Here is a 21,833-nt window from a genome sequence, read left to right on the forward strand (position 1 = left end):
AGAAACAGAGTGAGACATGTGATTAAAGAGAGAAGGGGGAGAGTGGGGAACCAATGAACTTGTTGACAAGTAAATGCATTTCCTGATAAGAATACCAGCAAGTCAATTACATGCACCGCTGTGTGCTTGTGTGTTCATAAAATGAGAGTATTTATATATTTAATAGGATTATGCTGTTTGTCTGCAGTACCGTGTGTCTGCATGCAAAAAACCCATATCCCAAAAACGATTGGGCTATTAGTAAGTCGTTTAAAACTCAAATGACTGAAAAACAGTACACAAACAACACAATGTTGAGAATGAGGACGATTTTTACATATATAAACACATCCATAGCACAGCATGTGAAAACAAGGATAAAGTTGAAAATTTGTTTTGTTTTCCTTAAATTTCCAAATTTGAAAAAAAAAATAAAATAAAAATCTATGTATCTTTCTTAACCTTGAAGATGCCACATTGTCCCAGTCTTTAAATTATTGTGGTTTAACACCAATGTAAATAGATAAAGACTTCAGTCATGTCAGCAGCTTCATAAAGGGGGCATATTTTGCCATGCACTGGTCTGGTTCTACCTTTAGGCATGTGTGTGGTTGTGCTCCAGTTTTGCTGGACTTTGTTTTTGGACTACATAACAGTTTTGAGAGATTCCTCAGACAGAGAACTTCACCTAAACCACAGAAATACAGGAAAGTCTGGTTGCATCATTGCTTGGCAATTTTTGTACACAGCCAGATTCTTGGTCTGAATCTCTGACCAGCCTTTCCTGTGCTGCGTCACATATTCAGATTATAAAAGCCAGAAACAAAACAAAAGCTAGGTTCTGAGCAGAAGGCTGAAGTACAAAACTTGGTGTAATATCGCACAACCAATGAGGTTAACAGGTCAATAGCACAATTGTGCATATTAAGAGACATCCTCTATTTTAGTAAAAATGGAGAATATCACCACATTAATGATTTTCCCATCCAGTATTTTGCAAAAGTAAAATCATTTCTGAACTTAAAATGGCAAAGAAGTGGGAATGTCAACATCTATGACACAGAATCTTAAATGATTCAGACAATCTGAAAAACCTCTCTACAGACGAGGGACAAGGCTAATAACTAAGATCGTCTGGCCTTCAGACAAAATGTAAATGAGAAGCCTAAGAACACTTTCTAAAAACCAAACACCATTCTCAGTGAACACAGAAGCAAAGAGCACGTCCTGCAGAGTAAAAAGTGCATCTAGCTTCTTATTGGCACACAGTTCAAAAGCCAGCATTCCTGATGGATTCAACAACGTTTGAGGGTGCTTTAGTGCACGCAGCATCAATAACTTGCACATCTGTGAAGGCACCTAAAATGCCAAATAATGTATATATTTAGGTTTTGAAGCAACAAATGTTGCCATCCAGTCAATGTCTTCTCTTTGTAAGACCTTGCTTATTTTCAGGATGACAATAACTGAATTTAAATGAGCATAATGGTGCAACAAACCTGACATCCACTGAAAACATTCCAAACTGTTGAGCAGCTGAAAATCCTTTATCGAGCAAGGATTTTACGTCACATTTTTGTTTTTTGAAGAGGTGATAAAACACAACTATGAACATGCCAGTCAATATGTTTTCATTGCACCATTTTCAAATTAATATAGAATTCAAATCAGTTGCAAATCATCACATTTGTAATTCTTTATATTTTACAAAGTGTCTGGGAAGAGCAGCTTCATTAAGGGGCGTTTACCTGGCGTCAGCCTCACTGTAGTACTCCCTGGCTACAATGTCTTCAAAAAGCTCTCCTCCTGTCACCCTGTAAGGGGAAGGGAAGGAAGAAGGGTCCGAAGGAAGAGGCGGAGAGAGACAGGGAGTCAAATAACAGAGAAGTTGTTAGCATACACAAACAAACCGCAGTCACACGCATGGATAAAATGTCATTGTGTGTGCGCACAGAAGATACTCACAGGTCAAAGACTAGGTAATGAAAGCCTTCCTCTGAAATGCTGTCATGGAGTCTCACTGCAAGAGAGAGGGTGGGAAATGAGACTGACAGCAGCTAAGTGAAAGACATAAAATAAAAAAAAATAAAAAATACTGTTCTGTTCGGCTGTAAAGCTTCACGTAAACTGAAAAAAACAAAAAAAAAACAAAGCTCAAATATAAATATGTGAAGAGAAGAGAGGCAGACATGGAGAAAAATAAATGTCATTTATGATTGTGATGTATTGATTCTCCTTTCTTAACCACAGCAATATGAGCACACCCAATGATTAGGCAATTAGTGAGCACTTAATTCAACCATACTCTCCCTGCAATTACTGCAACTGAGTGATGGTTTCTGGAATGGACTTTGTTTGGGGCAAAATTACTGGTGGTTTAGAATACATCTTTATAATGGACACAGTAGGGTTAGCATGCAGGAGCGACTATAAGCAACTGTAATTGTAGGTTGTGATAGCATTGCTTAAAGCTATGTCTGACCAAAACAGTAAAGCCCTATCAAAAGCCCACTTTTATCCAAATTAAGTGATTATTATTTCAGGTTTAACATTACTTCAAACATATTTGGTGATAGAGAAAGGACATAACATGTAACATGTACATGTATTTAGACAATCTGGGGGAGTCTATGATAGTTGGTGGTGACTAAATAGGAACCATGTGGAGCAATAACAAACCAGGGTATATGCTAAACCATTAGATTACTTGGACACCTCTAAACAGGGGTATTTTGTCCCAAGCAGAGAGCAGTCACTCATGCACCCTTTCCTTCTTTTTACATGTCCACTTACAGGGTTTTGTTTTTCTGTTTTTCTGCCTGTTTCAGGTACACAACATCCTCATTCTTAACAAGAAAGCACAAAACAAGACCCAACGTAAACCTCTAAAATAATTAATTGCAAACAAAGACCTACAAAGACCAGAACCAGTCTAGGAAATGTTATTTTTTGCATTTCCTGATTGCTGAGCTATCCAAACCCCTTGGTCTGAAACAGAAGTAGCGAAAGCACTAATGAGTTCATTCTGCGGTTATGCAGTAACCACGGCGGCTCTTAGCTTGTCAACTTAACTAAACAGCAGCAGAATGACGAAGCAGGATCCAGGCTGCACAATCCACGAGTTACAGGATGGGCCTGAGACACAGCTTAGGTTTAGTGTCAAGAAAGAAACTTATTGTTATGTAAAGCGAATATCAGTTGTATAATAAGATGAAGTAGGATGGCCCCTGCAGCAAGAAACAAGAGCGACTGTTCTTTACTCCTCCTCCCATCTTCTCGCTCTCCCTCCATCTGTCTCCTACTTCTGCTTTCGTCTCTCCATCTGTCTCATTTTCGTGCCCTCTTTTGTCTAAAGTTTGAACATATACGATGCTAAAATATGCCAAAAAAGGGGAAAGGACACGAGAGCGAAATGTATATAGAAAGGGAAGGAACAGGAAAAGTAGGTGAGGGACAAATGAGTGCCGGGGAGGGGGCTTTTCAGAAAACTAGGACATGAGGAAAATAGAAATGAGCAGTGCAGTGAGAAAGATGTCATTGATTTTGTCATTTTCCCCTTTGTGCCCTTTACCAATCTCTCCTGAACATCTCTATGAGATGTATAATTCATGTCACTGCAATATGAGTTTCCATCAGAAAGGTAAATAAAATAACTAAATAAATATCACTATGTAAAGAAGGCAGAGAGCACTGCTCACAAGTCAACTTTGATGATCTTAATTTTTCCACACACACACACCCACACCAAGAGTCAGCTTCAAGGCAACCTTCAAGGCATCTTCACACATGCAACATAGGTCTAAACCTTTCTAGATGGTCCTTAACCTACTAGCACCCAAGCACAAACTCCGTGTGATGTCGGCTTGAGCTGAAGTGTGAATATCGCAGTTAATAATCTGGTGCATTCATCGTTAGCGAGTGGGCGTCACACGTGCTGCCTCCTGTATGTTCTATCTATGCAGCTCCCTCGCCTATGAGTATTTCCAGTAGTGCGAAAGTGTTTGAAGCAGCCTATTTCCTGCTGTGTGCTACATACAAGGCAAAAAAAGAAAGGACTGTGGAAAATATCCTGACCTGATTTTCCCAAAAACTGACCAAAGTTCACGCACAACTGATTCTGTGACCTCTTATTCTGAATGGCACTGCTCATATCGTTTGTTTTTAAATTAGCGACGGCGATGTCATCAACAAATGTTTCTGTTATCATTTATAATACGCTATAACTTCCATGATTGCTACAAAGGGTAGTTTTTCGCTAGCAGGAAGTGGTGCAAACGAGCCTGATCGGTGTGTCGTTAGTAATCTAACAGCCAAACATTGGTATAGGCAAAAAGTTGTTATCAACCCAACAATTCAACCGCTGCCTACCGCAGAGACATTAGAGGAATGGGTGATCGAGATCTCCAGAGATTATTTCAAAAAATGAACAAAATGAAACCCTGCTGCTGCAAATAAGATACGACAGCAATGCTCCAGGAAACAATTAATCTTGTGATTTGATCATCAAAAGCACAAGCTGGAAAATAAATACATTAACTCAATTCATGTATTTATTTTACCACTCAGTGCGTTCTTTGTGATTCTGTTTATTTCTAATGTGACAGCGGCACATACAGTTACACATTACAGCGTGTTCAAAGAGTCTGTCCTATAGATTAGTAATGGAGATGGTCACCAGATTAAAATTAAAGGGATTTTATTGATTTACAGGCATTACTGGTGGGAAAAGAGGCCTACGGTCAAACCTTCAAGATCAGTATCTCCAGTTTCCTTGAATTGCTTCATATCTGTTCGGATAAGATCCATCCTGGATGTAATTAGCATGCTGACTCTCAAATGATCCATCATCGTATAGTTGACGTGTCTGAGTTAAACATTATGCCAGTGTTACTGGAGTGTTTATTCTGTTTTCTATAAACAGATTATGAAGACTTTAAGTGCATTAATTAAATATTCCAGAAATCCTAGCAGAACCACAGTATGTGGTATGTGTAACACGCCAAATGATCTATTACATAAGAGTCACCCACTTGCAGCTCTGCTTTGAAATACCACAATAATATTATAACAAAAATATCTTAATTCAAGGTCAAATCACTCGCTTTTCTTTCCTCTTATTTCTTTGTATTTTAACAACCATTTCTATTTACAAAGACATCTTAAGCCTCACAAACAACATTTCTGAAATTCTCTGCTGCAGATAACGACTACAAGGATTGCATTAATTGGTCAGCTACTCACCAATGTTGGGGTGTTTCAGGAGACGGCAGATACGAGCCTCTCTCTCAAGCTTCTGATGATCTGTGTAGACAAAACAAAAAAGGTTTATTCAAATTCAGCCACAGTAATAAAGTATTTAATAACATAATATAATTTCCACTTGAGGAACTTTAGCAAAACATATGTTCAGCTGTACAAGATGGATAAAAATAACTAAACACCTATTAAGTGACCTGAACATTAGCGTTGAGATGGGATTTACTGAGGTTAGCAGCTGATGATCATCTAGTCTGCCACATTAATTTTGCACTTCCTCCATGTTCCAAAAAGTGATGTGAAATATTATTAACATTTCAGATGTTTTATGATTAAGGGAGGTAAAAGAACTGGCTCTGGTAAAACAACAGACAATATATTATCATAAATAGGTATTTAAAGATCCTGACAGAAAAAGCTAGAGCCAGTATTTGTGACAATGAACCGATCTGTTTAAGTCAGCTATGCTGTTCTGGGTTTACTGTCCCGGTGCATCAGTGTACCGTTGCTCACCGATGCACTGTCGAATCTGACATTGCTTTATACATAAAATAATAATTTCCTATACCTTGCTCATAGTGATTATTAGAGCTTTAATTTAATTGGTATATGTAACTAATTCTATATTGCTTAAGTATACATATCAGTAAAAGAGTTAATCCCTAAAACAGTTATGTAAATCTTCATAATTCAGTTATTTTTAGAAATACATACAGGAAAGGCAAGGGGAGTCTAAACCATGTGACATGCAATGCTTCCTTGGTGGAAATGAATGGGGGACAATGTGGTTTTATGGTGTGGGCCTTCACCTGCTAGGTGCTACATTATCACCAAATGTTTGGAACAATAATGTTTGGTTTTTACACACTGTGGTGTTGCCAACAATATACCCATTAATGTCCTGCAGTTAGAAGAGAAGGGCCACCTTTTACAAAGCCCCAAGTATAGCACACACCTTCATTATTTATGTTCTCTCCATCCCAAATAAAAATTTCAGTGCCTGAGACTAGAGCACTAGAAAACCAAGGCACTCATGTTCCTTTTAAAAACTGAGCTACAGATGTTTAGTATTAAAAAACTACTGAGTCATCGGGCGCTTTCCTGGGGAATTACGATGTATGGCAGCTGTCAGTCATAAAAGTGTCTCTGTATGCAAATATTTAAATGAAGATGTGTTTTATGTGCAGAAAGAATAAAGTAAGCCAACACTCATAAGCAGTAGCAATACAGTCATTTGCATGTAGAGACGGTCTCCATCTCTAAAATCTAACAATATGAATTAAAACTGAGCTCCAGTGCTAGCATTTCTGCACATGTGGTTTTAAAAAACACACACAATCAAACGAAGAAGTCTGTCTGTAGCAACAGGTGCAGCGGTTTGCATGCATGTGTGAGTGTATGTGCTACAGGGTTTAGTGTGAAGCTCAGTTATGGACAGTGCAGTATTTGCACTTTAGACAAAGATTACACACCCGCCTCATCTCCAAACCAACATCCTTGTTTGAGGATTTGTCCAAGTCATGTAGCAACGTGCGTTTACACGAGTGCGTTTGTGCACGGTTTGCAGGTCTAAACCACACGATACTTTTAAACTACTCCATCTAATTACCATGGGAAGAGGCCATGCAACTGCTGAGGTCAGAGGTCACATGGGGTAACTGTAATGAAGAATGACTCAGTGTGTGTGCTTTATCACTGTGGTGAAGCCAACTCAACTCCACAGCTCCATGGCGATGACACCACAGAGACACAGACTCAGTAAGATTTGCATTCATTTCCCCAGCGCAGCAACTACCTCAGATAAAATTCACATGCTGTTGCTGAGTAATCAACTATCACCTTACCCAGCTGTTCTTCTATATTGCAGTATAGCGTTCACAGGCATTACAGCATGTTACTATAAAAGGCAACGTTATTGTTCTGCAGTTTTCTAGATGGTCTCTGGCTGGCATTTCTACCAACGCTGACAGATAAATTATATTTACAAACATATGTTATAAACGCATTATAAATGGTTGCCTGAAAAGCAATTAGAACAAAAACTTTATGAACATGCACCATATGACCCTTGGCTTTTGAGTCAAGATACATCATACCTAAGATTTAAGAGGTTTGTTTTTTTAAATAATAATAATTTAAAAAAAAAAAAAAAAGGAGATTAAAAAAACCCCCAAAACAACAATGATGGGCATTATCTAGTATGACTTTTGGTTTCTGGAGCTGCAGCCAACACAGAGGCAGAAGGAGTACTCCAAACCAGGAAAAAAGTGAAAGGTAACCAGAATTGTTAACTTAGCTCGTCGTCAAGTTCAACAAAAACCTTCCTGAGTAATACACCAATACTGCAAAGGCTTCTCTCTCAAACCTGCCGGACAGGAGGTGTAAATTTGCAGAAAAACGTAAAATCTTCCTTTTCGATCTGCTTGTTTGAACAGTATGTTATGCTACCAGTTCTGTTCCATTTTAACATGACACATCTTTTCAGATTGTTGTAAACTTGGCTCTAGGAAGACAGCATTTTTAATCCACCTATGCATAGTTAATTGAGGTTTTTATAGAAAGATATTTGCTGCTGTAGATATTACTGTTGCTGCTCTAGAAACTCAGTTTAGTTACTTATGAATATAAACATATCCTATTATATTTAAAGCCAAAGCTAGCCAATAATTTAATATACAAGATGATTAGAAAACCCCCAACCACCTCGGTGCTCTAACCCAAGCACCTACGCTCTCCATAAACCTGGGAAAAATTTTGAATTTAAGTGTACAATTTATGTTTGTTTATTGTACTTAATATCGTCATAATGAAAAGCTGCAGACTTCACATCGTGAAAGCCTACTTTCTTTGCTGTATTCAGCTCTATTTTTTTAACTTGCTGAAGATTTGTTTGTCCGTCCTCCTGCACCGTGCTACAATCTCTTTTCCACGAACCTCCCTGTTGTCTCGCTACAGGTGTAGATTTCCCTCATCTAAGAGAAAGCGAGTGAATAAGGGAGAGACCTGAACCACCTCCTAATTACACCAGTGACGCAGGACAGAGACAGACAGACAGAGAAGGAGGGAGGATTATATGAAACGTCCATTTGCTAGAAGAGGATCACAGCTCCCCTGTGTGTGTGTGTCTGTGTGCATGCGCACGCAAGCTTCTGTGTGTGCGTTTGTGTACAGCCGTCTACCCTGGTGCAGTGTCACTGCAGTGCTCACTAATTCATTCAATCTCCTTATTTGTTGGTGCGAGAGTATGTGGTAGAGGAAGACAGGAAAGAGAGGGCTGGAGGGTAATTACTGGCACTTCCTGCTGCTCTCTAATTGGCCATCTGCTTTGCCATGGGGCGGGCCCACAGCCATCTTACATCAGCTGAGAAGGATGGAGAGGACCTGACACACATACGCACACCCCCCCTCTTTCTGCCACACAAAGCTGACAATCTGACTGAAGGCTTGAGGATCCAGTTCAATCTGTTTCAGGCAAGTTTACATCCAAAATGTTAGGACGGGAAATACTGACAAAATGACGGAAACGGTGTCAGTACTGGTTACAAAGCCTTATTTTAGGGGTTCGTTATTTCAGATAAGTTTTTTACTAGAGGTGGTTCTGTGCTGCTTATTTTTCCTAAACTTGTGGTTTAAGAATGAAAATAATATACGATACAATTAAGATGTAAAACTATTTTTCCTGTTCCTTGAAAAGTATGGCAAAACTTGTCCTATAAAGTAGAAATGTTCTCAAACAAAAAGCACACATCAAGTAAAACACATGTACTATTTCAATAAGAGACACACGCACAAAAAAGTAATCATTAAATAAGCCGTGCTACACACACGCAACATGTTGCCCAACATGTTGCTCAATATGCTGCTTCTGAGAAATTACTTTAAAGCCACTATCAAAAAGAACGAGAAGGGAGACATAACATTGATTTGAATGTCACTGGGATATATATATATATAAAACCAGTTCCCCCAACAAAAGGTTTAAAAAGCTTTTGTCTGATAATACTTACCTACTATGCATGTGAAGTTTTACCTCCATTTCTAATAAGCATGTTATTGTATGATAATAATTAGAAACGTCTGCCACCACACAGCTGAAACAGTCTCGAACCCCTACTGTGTGCACGTGTCAACGCAACATGATTGGCTAATTTCCCCCCCAATCTGACCATTTACTTCCTCCTTAAGCATAAAAGGTGCTCAAGGGAGTCTGAACTGTCATTTAATTTCCCTACGTCATTCAGTCAGAAAACATCGCTAATATGCAATCACCAGCCACTTTATTAGTTACACCTTGCTAGTACTGGGTCGGACCTCCTTTTGCTTTCAGAACTGCTTTAATTCTTTGTGGTATAGGTTTAACAAGGCCCTGGAAACATGCCTCAGACATTTTGTTCCATATTGACACAACACCTGTTGCACTACATCAAATAGGTGCTCTATCGGATTGAGATAAGGTGACTGTGGAGACCTTTCGAATATAGTGAACTCATTGTTTAAAAACAAAAATGTAAAAAGAAACCAGATGATTTGAGCCTTGTGACATGGTGTACTTTCCTGCTTGGAGGCAGCCATCAGAAGATTGGCACACTGAGGTCATAAAAGGTAGGACGCTGTCAGCAGCAAGACTTAGAGAGGCTGTGGTGTTTAGACCAACCATTTAAAATGGTTTAGTACCAAGGGCCCCTAAGTGTAAGAATAGCCCCCTAAACCATTACACCAGCAGCCTAAACCGCTGTTATAAGGTAGGAAGGATCCATGCTTTCATGTCGTTTACATCAAACTCTAACCCTACCAGCTGAATGTTGCAGCAGACTCAGACCAGCGAACACTTCTCTAATCTTCTTTTGCCCAATTTTAGAGAGCCAGTGTTAATTGTAGACTCAGTTTCCTGTTCTTAGCTGATATGGAGGGCACTCAGTATGTTCTTCTGCTGCTGTAACTGCTTTAAGCTTCCATGTGTTGTGCATTTAGAGATGCTCTTCTGCATACCATGGTTATAACAACTGTTTATTTGACTTTATGCGTCTTTCTATCAGCTTGATGCAATCTGGCTATGCTCCTCTGACCTGTGGCATTTTCACACCAGTCCCTGTAAACCCTAGAGATGGTTTTCTGGGAAAATCCCAGTAGATTTCTGAAATGCTCAGACCAGCCTATCTGGAACCACAACAATGCTATGTTCAAACTCCCTGGAATCAGCTTTCTTCCTCATTCTTATGCTCACTTTCAGCAGGTTGTCTACATGTCTAAATGTGTTGGTTTGCTGCCATGTGATTGGCTGATAAGAGATTTGTGCCAATAACTGGTTTAACAGGTATACATATCGTTCTGTAGGCAATTTCAGTGATTTAATACCTTTCATATTTAAATAAATTTACAGATTGATTAATTTTTTTAATATATATTTATGCATCATTTACTTGAAAACCATTTTTCTGCTCAATTTCTGTAAAAAAAATAAATAAATAAATAAAAAGAAGAGAAAACTCATGGAACAAAGAGACTTTATGAAAAGTAATTCAGAGTTCTAAGCCTCCTTCAGAGAGAAAACAGATGAATCTCACTGGTTTTCTGTTAACAACAACAGTAACAAGTGACTCTGGCAACAGGAGATGAGCCATGAACCAGCAATGAAATTGCTGAGCAATAAGTGCAATTTGTAAAATAGAGCAAGAGAAATCATTTCACTGGAACAATAATATCGCCCCAGGCCACTAACTGTAGGAGGAGAAGAAAAAAAATATTAAAGTAGTATTAAAGCAGACCATTTATGTCTCTCTCACACACACACACACACACACACACACACACACACACACACACACACACACACACACACACACACACACACACACTTGCTGCAGACAATGCAGCAGCCATCAACCTTCCAGTCACTCCAATCAACAAAATAAAACAGAGCATTCATACGGCGCAGATAGACTCATGCTACGCCAGTGCAGATTTAATACTTTGCATCACTTTGTTACATTTTTCACAATTTACCTCACAGTCTGTCATTTTAATTAATTACACGCACAAATCTTTGACAGCCAAACAAACCCCTACCCCACTTAGCTAAAGCTGCCAAAATGAAAACCTCCATTTCTTTACAGTGAGAAGCAGGTGGGTGTCACTGCCTACTGCGCATGCTGCTGCCCACTTGCATCCATCCCAAAGGGCCTGTGGACAAAACTATACCACAGCCAACTCCCTACATTTATCTATTCCCCCCGCCAACATCACCCACTTCCTTCCTTCCTGTTTTTTTGGTTTCCTTCCTTCTTTCCTTCCTTCCTTGTCTCCCCCCCTCCCCCTCAGATTACTGCAGTGTTTACCAGAGCTTTGGGAGACTTACCCACCAGGCCATGCAAGAGGTCAGACTAGCCCTATTGGGCTTTAAAAAAAAAAAAAAAAAAAAGGACAGACAAAAAAAAGAAGCCCCACCCAAATCCTACTGGGCAAGATGCCTGCTCACGCACTGGCCTCCTGGTGTGGACGTTGTTGTGTTTGTGTGTAGGTGCATCTTGCGTCAGCAAGTCAAGACAGCCTACTGCAATACTTCTATTAGTACCAAATTCTCTAATTCATTCCTTTGTTCAGTCTATTGCATCTCCTCCTCAGTCTCATTTTATCTCCCTCCCCTGGTGTGGAGTGTCACCAAGTTTCTTGCAAGACTACACTGTTGAAAATCTCCTCCTCCTCTCCTGGCCAGCTTTCTTCTCCCCTGGCAAAAACACACATACGCACAGACCTACATTGTACTCCATGCCTCTGCAAAGAGCCAACAGTTTTCTGCTGAGCCTGTACTTTTCCTTGGTGGGACATTAATACTGGTAGCTGCCCTATGTGTACACTTGATGGCAGGGATAGAACAATAACAGCATTACAACACACTCACACAAAACAGACATACTCCATTAGTATAACTCCCGCTCTCTCTCAGTCTCCCTTTTCACACAGACACACAAATGCCATAAGACACAGACAACAACAGGGAGGCGCCTAAGGAATCCGTGGGGTCTTAGTGGTTGATGAGATACATTTAGCGTAAGTGGATTAGCCTCAATACAAACCAATCCCCCATTGCAGCAAGACGAGAGAAAGGCAATGAGAGAAAGGCTGGATGAGAAAGAAAGAAAGGCAAAGGTATAACAAAAGAGTACAGGAAAGGAGAACAAAGGAAGCTAGGTGTGTGTGTCAACACCAGAAAGGAATCTGCAGCACTAATTTGGCCCATACAAAACTGAGAAAACCTGAAGTCAGGGGAGGTCTTGCCATAGTGACATAAGCTCCCGTCATCATTGCAACATTACACGCCACACCATGCATGAGCATGTGGGTGTGAACATCTGCAGGGAGGCACACAAGTGAAGCAACTAATAAAATTCAGGTGTGGACTGTGCAGCAGCAGCAGCGCCAATCAATTAATTGTACAGCGGCTGTCTGCTCGCACCACAGAGGAGCGATTGAAAGTTATTTAATACCGAGTTTCTAAAGAGCGTTAGAAGATTCTGATAAGAACTCCCCACGGACACAACGACCCAATAAAAGATTTCCTCTGCAACTGGAATCATGGGACTTCTGTTTCTGCACAATTTCCAATAAGCAGGATTTTTCTACACAATATTGGGATATTTTATAACTTCAATATCTGTGGTAAGCCACAGCAGGAGGTGATGAAAAAACAAATCAGTGACAGAACTGCTTTTCAACAACACTGAATTTATGGGATTTATACAACGATAAGGTGAAGTACCTTGATTTGTTAAGCATTAGTGCACTGGATTAGCCACAAGCATGAATTTAAACCTGTTATTTCAACTACAAACTGGTTCTGAATATGGTTTTCCGTGGCATCAGTGCATACAAAGAAAATAAGCTATACTGCTCAATATTTATCACAAACAAAGTAAACGCACATCGGTGTCTGTGTCAGTGAGTGTGGTGTTAGCATACCTCTTGCAGACAGCTTCTTAGTGTTGATGATTTTTGCAGCATATTCCTGTCCTGATGATTTCTTTACACACCTACGCACCACTGAAAAAGCTCCCCTAAGAAGAAAGAACATAAACAACCAAAAATCAGTTCCATTTCAGACACTGCCTCTCTGGCACACACGCACACACACACAAAGTGTGACATTTGAAGCTGCATCTACATGTGGCAGTGGTTTGTTGTGAATACTAACAATCTCACCCTTTCCCCCCTTCTCTGCCCGTCTCTCTGTCTCAGACTCAGTTTTTTTTAATTTTACAGCCATCATATACTACATCACTATAACAGGGGCAGTCAACCTGAAAAGGTGAGACAATCAAGCAAACCAGCAGTCATAACAAGCTTCTCAAGCAGCTATGAATATGAACGACCGAGTACTTTCTCTAATCTCTGATATGCACACAACACAATGCAACCTACTCCCCCCCAAGAGGAAATTCAATTTGCAACAGGCAGTACAGAGACTGGGCTGCGTTTCACACAACAATCGTCAACATTTAATACATTCACACTCACAAATGCACGCAAACATAAAAGGAAGTGCACACTACAAGACGCCTGCCACTCTGAGGAGTTTCATATTGACCTAGATGAATGCTCGCACAGTGGCTCTGGTGATTCTATGAGTCTGAGCAGTTACACAAGATGTAATTACACATGGTTTTCATAGCATCTGGACAACCTGCAGTTTCGGGCCCTTGAGAGTTTCCCTAAAAGAGAAGAAGGGCTCCTTTTTTTTTGCTTTGTTTTTTTTCTAATGCGGTGGATGATATATGGAGGGCTGCTCCTTTCTGCTGCACACTGCTCCCGGTCTCGATGATTCACCAGTAAATGAGAAGCGACAGGTGACACAAGTACAAGTCCGTGACTTGACATTAATAAGCTATGACGGAGCAAAATTCATTATCAAACAGGTGCAGAAAGAGAAGCCAGGGTAAGTGGTCGGTCTGCAGGAAGATCAGGGGCAGTGGAGGGAAGATCTGTAGATGTGTGCGTGTGTGCCAGTGGACTGGCTATGTAATCAGTGCCATCGATTACTGTCAATTACAAAGGACAGAGTGGAAGTGGCAGTTGAAATTAAGGACAGTGTATCTTTATACGGCCAGCGTCGCCCTGCTGTTGATTTGAGGGATAAAAGCCTTAGCCGGCCAAGAACAGCAGATGCTGTCGCTGCTGCTGGAGGGAGCAGAGGAGGTAGCAGTCTGATTTTTCTGCCGTCATCAAAATACCGAGAAAACACGTCATGCCTCTTACACAGTAAAAGCCAAATTGCCCTTGTAACCACCCAGAAATCACAGATCGGCTCTCATACGGAGCCTTAACAGCGATTCATTTATTGATAACATGATGCAGGGGACAGCTGGTGCGCGGAGCTTATAGGTATTACAGTGCAAACATAAAAGCGGCAGAGCTTGGACCGAATAACTTCCTTATTAACTGATCCAGGGGTACGTAGCGTTACTCAACACAGTAACACAAATCATCTGCAGCTGCTTGGAGAAGAAGAAGAAAAAAAGAAAAAAAGGGAGGGGGGGTCGGCCTAGTTAGCTAGCGACCACAGCCTTAGGTCGAGCCCGCACAGAGCTGCCAGCCCCGTGGGCTGGTGAAATGTCACAGGGCTACGTCTCCGGCGTCTCTCGGGGCCCGGCTGACGGGTCAAGCAGACCAGAGAACACCGGCTACCAGACGCGGAAAGGCCAGCAGCTGCTCATACACCAACATCTGCGCCTTCTGCTCATCCCTACCAGCGATTAAAAGACGCAACGCTAGTCGGCTAACTCGGCCAGTTTATCAATATCAGCGTGGTAGCTCCCTGGCTAGTAACTGAACGTTAGTGCGCTCTTCCCGTTACTGCCCGAGCAGCTGTTAGCCTATAGCAGCGGTTATTTAGCCTGACTGCACTACGACAATAGCACACGCCTGCTAGCATGCACTGACAGACCACTAAAAGCAGGCAGCAGAATTAAGTCTACAAGCAATTTTGGCTAACTATCACTGCTAGCTGGCTAACCAGAAATAATATGAGGCGAGGTTGCGGGGGTGGGGGGACAAAACGACAAGACAAACACGATGCACACTATAACGTTGAGGCTGCTTACTTCCCGAGCTCCTCGTATAGCTGGTACTCATCAGTAAACCGGGTGGAAGTAGCGGTGGTTGCCATGGTTAGAGCCGTGAGAGGGGAGCCCGAGCCTTGGGGTACGACGGCGGCAGCTGCGGCGGCAGGCTCTCGTACGGGGTCCGAGAGGAGGGTAGCCTAGCCTCCAATACTAAAGCACCTTTCTGACAGGCAGGCAAGACTGAAGAGAGGAGAGAGGCGAGCAGAGACGGAAAGGGAGGGGCTGGCTACAAGAGGAGGAGGAGGAGTGATGATGGTGGTGTGTGTGTGTGTGTGTGTGCGTGCGTGTACGTGTAGTAAAGAGGTGCAATCCTCGCGAGAATAGGCTCGTGCAGCAATGAGAGCGGGGCCTCCAATTCAATGAAGTCACTGAAAAAAGTGGGGAGATGATGGTGAAATGTTCTCTCAGTCATTTAGATTAAATAATTCATCTTTTGTCGGGCAGTGGATCTCACAATGAGATGCCGCTAAAGTGTACAAGAGCCACGTGACGGTCCAGAGAAACAGAGTTGGCATCCAAGATCCGTCTCTTCTCATTTCTTTCAAAATAATATTGCAGGCAACAACCCGGCAGCAGCGTTTTTACTGCACCGGTCGGGATACACCCATCACTGGGTCACACCTCACTGCAGCAGAGTCAGACTGTGACACACACACACATTCATACACACACAAGGTATAAGTTCACACTCAAGGAATCAATATTGATTAATGCAGGTCTTGCTCTCAACACAGGAGGTCGGCCTTCCTGAACAACTGAATTGACTTTGCATTTGAGGGGAGTGCATGTGCATAAGAGAGATAGGGATGGTTAATGGGAACAGTGTGACTGCTGTATCAGGTTTCCACTGACGAGCATCCACAGTGTGAGGGCTGTTGGCTTGGCGGCGCTAAAAGACGGTGTCACAAAGATCCAGAGTGCCTCTCTAAATGTTTAATGTGGCATGAGTGGGAGGCCATCAGAGGACAGGCAAGGTGGGGCTGGAGAGTTACAGTTAGAGGGCCTCTGCATGTGAGCAGTTCAGCTCAGAGAAGGGACAGCACACAGACACAGTCATAAGAAAAAGAGAGCAAAATGGTGATTTCACTTGAAAGTCTTTATGCGTGGTTGTCAGCGTGGGAACGCAAAAGCTGAAAACGCTGAAAAGTTCAAATATTACGAGTGGAGCCAGCTGAATCGGCGATGGAGAGCATGAAAAGGAGGCCGGCATTTATGTGCGAGCGTGTGCATGTTTGTGTGTTATGTGGAAGACAAACGAGCACTGCATTGTAGGCTACTGGCCCTATGCTGCCCTCCTTTTCCTACGTGCTAACCCCGCTGCCTCTCCTCCTCTTCCTCCACCTCCTCAGCCTCCACAAAAGTTATATAATGGTGAACTCCTCAGCCTTTGTTATCTCACACCAACCACACACTACGCCTTGCCCGCTTCATGAGAGACAGAGGAGTGAGGGGAGAGAGAGAGCGAGGAGAAAGTGGGATGATTTCTCATGAAGAAAAGAAACATAATCTGCGATTTTTCATGTTTTATTTTCAGATTGTAACAGTCACGCATATGCACACACTGTGCACTTTATATGCATGTGTTACCTACTGTGACGCAGACACCGGTTGACTGTGACTTCTCTCTTGGTTTTGCAATGAAAATGGTGCATGAAGGTGGCAGCTATTTATGCTGACATCTCTTATTACTCCCATGCCGCCCTGCAGGGAAAAACAAAGCACTCAATGTCTATGAAATTGCACTCAATCTCAAAGGAAATGCTGAATTATCATCATATTATAACATGTTTCACTATACGCATTAAAGGCACTTCAAAGGTTTCCCTTAGTTAATGTATAGCTGCAGAAATGTATTTAGTAGTTCTTTGTTAAAAGCACCAGTTGAGGTTCTGCGGTAGTCAGAGCCAAAATATCATATTTCTGTTTGTAGCAGACTCTCATTGCTAACTGAAGCTGTGTTTATACCCAGAAAAGACTAACTGTGTAATCAAAGCTTGAGTAGCTGCGATACATTTAGGAATGAATTTTCCTCTGTTGTGACTAATGAGGGTGAATATGCCATCTGTTACATCATCACAACTGAGAGGGTGGATGTGGCCAGAAGCTGAGTCATGACACTCCCATTCTCCACTGCTTTTGGAGAAATAATCCGACTGGGGGAAGTGAATGAGTAACACTCTTCCTTCCTTCAGCAGATACTGTAGTGATGCCCGCGAGCAATAAGCTACCGACCCCCAACCGCTCAGCAAATCTGTCGTTGATGGTCGTGGCTGGGCTGTGCAGCGCCTGGGTGTCAGTGTGAGAGGCTGCATGGGCGAAAAGCAGGGTGTTGCTGATGAAACGCCAGTGTGCTCTGTCAGCTCGGACAGGATAAATAAATAATGGTAAGTTTGTGAAGATCACAGCAAAAATCAGGGGCGACATGTACTCGGCTCCTGTTCTTGATGATTACAGAGTTTAGTCATTCTGTGTTTCCTTCATTTCAGGGAGCGCTGCTAGAAATTCAAGCTCTGCTGACTCAGCCTAGGATTACTTCATGTGGACTATTTCACTACCTATTAAAAAATGAGCCATGAGCTGCAGTATCGGTCGGATGTTTACACACACTCATCACAGGCATGAATGTCATGGTAATTTCGGCTTTTAATGGTTTCTTGGAACTGCTCTTTTTTACAAAATGGAATGATTGTACAGCATACATCTGTAGTGCAAAAGGTTGCATATTTTGCATTTTCTCCACACAGTATCAAACGTATAAATACAGGTTCAGATTTATACATACACTCACTAAGTGGTGCTGACAGTTCTACAGTGTCTTCTAACTTAACAAGGCCAAGGCCTCTTAATTCCTACCACAACTGGTAGTTTCTCTTTGCCAGTATAAAAAGTATTTGTTTGACAGCTCTCTTTGGATTGACCAATACTCAGAATGATGGGGAAATCCAAGGAACTCAGAAGAACTGTAGATTTACACAAGCTGGGAAGGTCTGTTCTAAACAACTGCGGATTCCAACATCAGTTCAGTTATGTACAATTGCGGCTGTACATACAATCGGGGTGGCTGTAGCTCAGGAGGTACAGAAGGTCATCTACTGATCTGCATCTTGGTAGTTGGATCTTGCTGCTCCAGTCTGCATGCCAAATATCCTTTGGCAAGACATTAACCTCAAACTGCTCTCAGATGCATTCATGGGAGTATGAGTGTGTGCAAATGTTAGATAGAACGCACTTACGTAGAAAAAAAGCATAGAAAAACCATAGCTTGTACAAATGGGTGAATAAGGCAAGCTGACGTTTTCAGCTTGGAGTGCTCAGGTAGAGTAGAAAAGCGCTATACAAGAAATTTACATTTATGTAAGTAGAAGTGATTTGGATGTACCACCACTTTGCCAGAGATCTGGAAGAAGGCCCAAACTGTTACCCTCAGATAAGAGGAAATTGGCTAGGATGTTCAGGAACCACCAAGGCTTAAGCCTGCATGAACTGAAAACTGCTTGAAGAACAGCATCACTTTCCACAGTGAAACAAGTCTCATCACCGGGGACTGAGAGGTGCCCCTGGTCCAGAAATACTCCATTTTTTAATCATTTTATTTTCTGCATGGTCAGTATTTTCATTGTTACCTCCCTCACACTTTTATTTAAACATACATCTGGATTGGTTACAAAAGTTATTCATTTGTAAATGTCGACAAAGTTGATAAGATTAAAGGTGATAAAACAGAAGAAGATACTGGATGTAACCCCATTGTGCAGCCCAAAGATAAATAGACATTGTGACATCACCTGCTGGTTTTGGACTTTGTATTTTGAAGCCTCAATTTTGTGGAGCCAGAAGTGATGAAATCTGGATGAGAGGCAGGAATGCTAAGTTATTGGGTAATGCCTGCAAGCTTTTTTAACAAGCAACATGCACAAACATATGTACATATGTGCTAATTAGTCCCAAGTAACATGCAAGTATACTCACCAGCTTTGTAGATGTTAAGCACCCCACAGCATTCTGTATTACTTGCCAGATAACTCCATTAAAAATGCTCCAAAATACACAAATACCACAAACACTGTGGAGAGGTCCAGTTCACTGACTCTAATTAGCTAAGCTTTTCAAGTGTAACTCAAGGATAAGTTATACAAACATTTCCCGCAGTGCAGTTATTATGAAAAGGGAACACTAACCATAGAGGCTCAAACCATTTTTATTCTACTCTGTTAACAGGCTTTTTAAATGCAGTGTATCTGGACATCTTAACATGGGAATCTATGGGAATTAACTCATATTTAGAGCCCTCAAGTGGCCATCGGTGGAAGTGCTGTTTGTGTGTTCGGCATAGCTCCTTAACAGACCATTAGGTTGTTTTCCACTTCAGGGAAAAGGATCTAATGGTCGCTTTGTGTGGCCTGCAACTTCATGTGCATTCCCACGATGGTACACTGTCCTGTAGGACTGTGTGTGTGTGTGTGTGTGTACAGATCATCATAGAGTAGTACCTTTAATATTGAGAGAGAAGAGAAAATGGAGACAGCTGAGATAAGCCTGGAGTCTATGTTTTTATAAATGGGGAGCACAAAAGAGAAATGTTTTTAAATCTCTCCTGTGTTAAAGCAGCTGCCGCTACATTAGCAGGCTAATTTGAATAACCTTTGCGTGTCTTCATCGTAGCGGAAACACAGACAAACAATGACCTGAAGGGATATTTAAGTGCTGCGAAAAGGGTTCCTGAGGGAAAAGGTTCCAGGTACTTTAAATGGAAAAATAACTACTGGTTGTCCTAGAAAGTTTATTCTCGTCTTCTGGATGTTGAATTTTTTAGTGCAATGTTTTCGGATGATAGAGAATGCATAAAGACTGTAGGTTGTGAGAGGTGGGCACATTTTATTTTATGGTGGCCAAGCCCATTATTTGGTTATGCTAATGTACATTTAAGCAGAGAGCTAAAAAATTTCAAGTCAACTGCTTTGAGATACAGGGCACTGAAGCAGTGTCCTTCTTACACTGTACTTCCAGTGTAAATTATAGGGGAAGGAAAAGAATAATGCAAAAACACATTGAAAACTTTGATTTTTAATTCCTGCTTTAGTTGGTCTTCCTCAAGCTCTGCTTAGAAACACTGTGGACAAACAAAGAGGGACAGTATTTGATGATTGAGATATCAACTCAGATAAACATTGCACATGTATTTTATATATATATATATATATATACACACAGCAGCTCTCGACAGCAAAATACTTGCGACTAGATGAGTAGCCTACAGTTTTTGCATTTTAAGATCATCAAAATTTTTTTTAATGTTAGACAAAGTTAGTTAAAGTTGAAGTTAGACAAAATGCATTTTTTAAATATGATGTCATTTGTGATCAGAGACAAGTTATCCAAACCATCCTGGCTGAACAAAGGAGAGATGGTAGCTGACCAAAAAGAAAACCAAAATAATACTAGCTTAAAACTCCTAATCAGTAATCGTGATTTCAAGTATTTCCTTGGTCTTTAAAAAACAGCTTTTGATAATGATAATTTTTCTCTGGGGGTTCTTGTTTCTTTGGCCTGCATGAAACAACACGGTAAGAACACTTTAGAGTGAAGCAAGATGCACATTTTGTAATCTATCAGAACATTGTATGTAAACGCATCAAACACATTCTTAAAGTGTCAAATGTAAGTGTAAATAAGTCTTTATTTGTTCTCCTTCACACCTTTCTTTGACCACATGATGTCTTCCATCGAGGGCTGGGAAATGTGGTTATGAAAAGAATGTAGGAGGTACATTTTTGACAAGTCAACTGCACCCCGGAGTTTTTGTAAATTAGCAGAAGTTGGCCCCAAAAAGAGGTTCTGTAGGGTCTTGACATGACTATATATAAAATGATCTAAGATGAAAAGTGAACTGAATCAGTTTAGGCTTGTGTTCCACACGCTTTAAAAACCAACAGTGCACAACTTGGACTTTACTTCCATCTTGTGTTCAACAGAGAAAACTGCAGCATGAAGGAGGGGAATAAAAACATCTGTGAAATGCAGCTTTTCACAGCACTGGTGACTTACTGTACACCACACTAGTTAAACACACACGCACAAGCATGCCTGAGAGAAAGAAAATCCAAAATAAATTCAAGCTTGTGTCCCCAGTTCTTGTTTTTTTCTTTTTACTTTTTTTAAAGTCATTAAAGATGAATGCTGTACAATCAGTCCAGCCATCAATGACGAGTGTACGTAAACGTGACCACAACTTTATATTGTTCTAAGCTTTTAAGAACTGCCTAGAAAATAAGCAAACAACAAATTTGCAAAGTACATTTGCAGCCATAGATCTTAAACAGTCGATGTCATTTATCTACTTATTTGAATGCACTGTCAATACATTCTTTGTTCATATGTAAATGTCACAAAGTTGATAAGATTAAAGTTGAAAAAACAGAAGAAGATACTGGATGTAAACCCATTGCAACCCCTCTGTGAGATCACCTGCTGGTTTTGGACTTT

At 41.1% G+C, this 21,833-nt stretch overlaps 1 protein-coding gene across 11 annotated transcripts in view; it reads right to left on the reverse strand.

The window, feature by feature from the left end:
• Positions 1-15,600, reverse strand: part of LOC102207374 (calcium/calmodulin-dependent protein kinase type II subunit gamma) — a 37,910-nt gene extending 22,310 nt beyond the window's left edge. For 3 of the 11 annotated variants that reach the window (XM_005749702.1, XM_005749699.2, XM_005749697.2), the window contains exons 1-5: positions 15,330-15,599; positions 13,192-13,286; positions 5,221-5,280; positions 1,945-1,999; positions 1,728-1,793 (exon numbers count right to left, since the gene is read on the reverse strand). In XM_005749702.1, the coding sequence (XP_005749759.1) occupies positions 1,728-1,793; positions 1,945-1,999; positions 5,221-5,280; positions 13,192-13,286; positions 15,330-15,394 (341 nt within the window). In that variant the 5' untranslated portion in view covers positions 15,395-15,599. Of the gene's footprint in view, positions 1-1,727; positions 1,794-1,944; positions 2,000-5,220; positions 5,281-13,191; positions 13,287-15,329 lie in introns of all 11 variants that reach the window. The other 8 variants (XM_005749700.1, XM_005749698.2, XM_005749701.2 and 5 more) reach the window with 8 other exon arrangements.
• Between the last annotated feature and the right edge of the window lie 6,233 nt (positions 15,601-21,833).

This window comes from Pundamilia nyererei, unplaced genomic scaffold (assembly GCF_000239375.1).
Source record: "Pundamilia nyererei isolate P.nyererei 1_Seehausen unplaced genomic scaffold, PunNye1.0 scaffold00253, whole genome shotgun sequence".
Taxonomy (NCBI): domain Eukaryota; kingdom Metazoa; phylum Chordata; class Actinopteri; order Cichliformes; family Cichlidae; genus Pundamilia; species Pundamilia nyererei.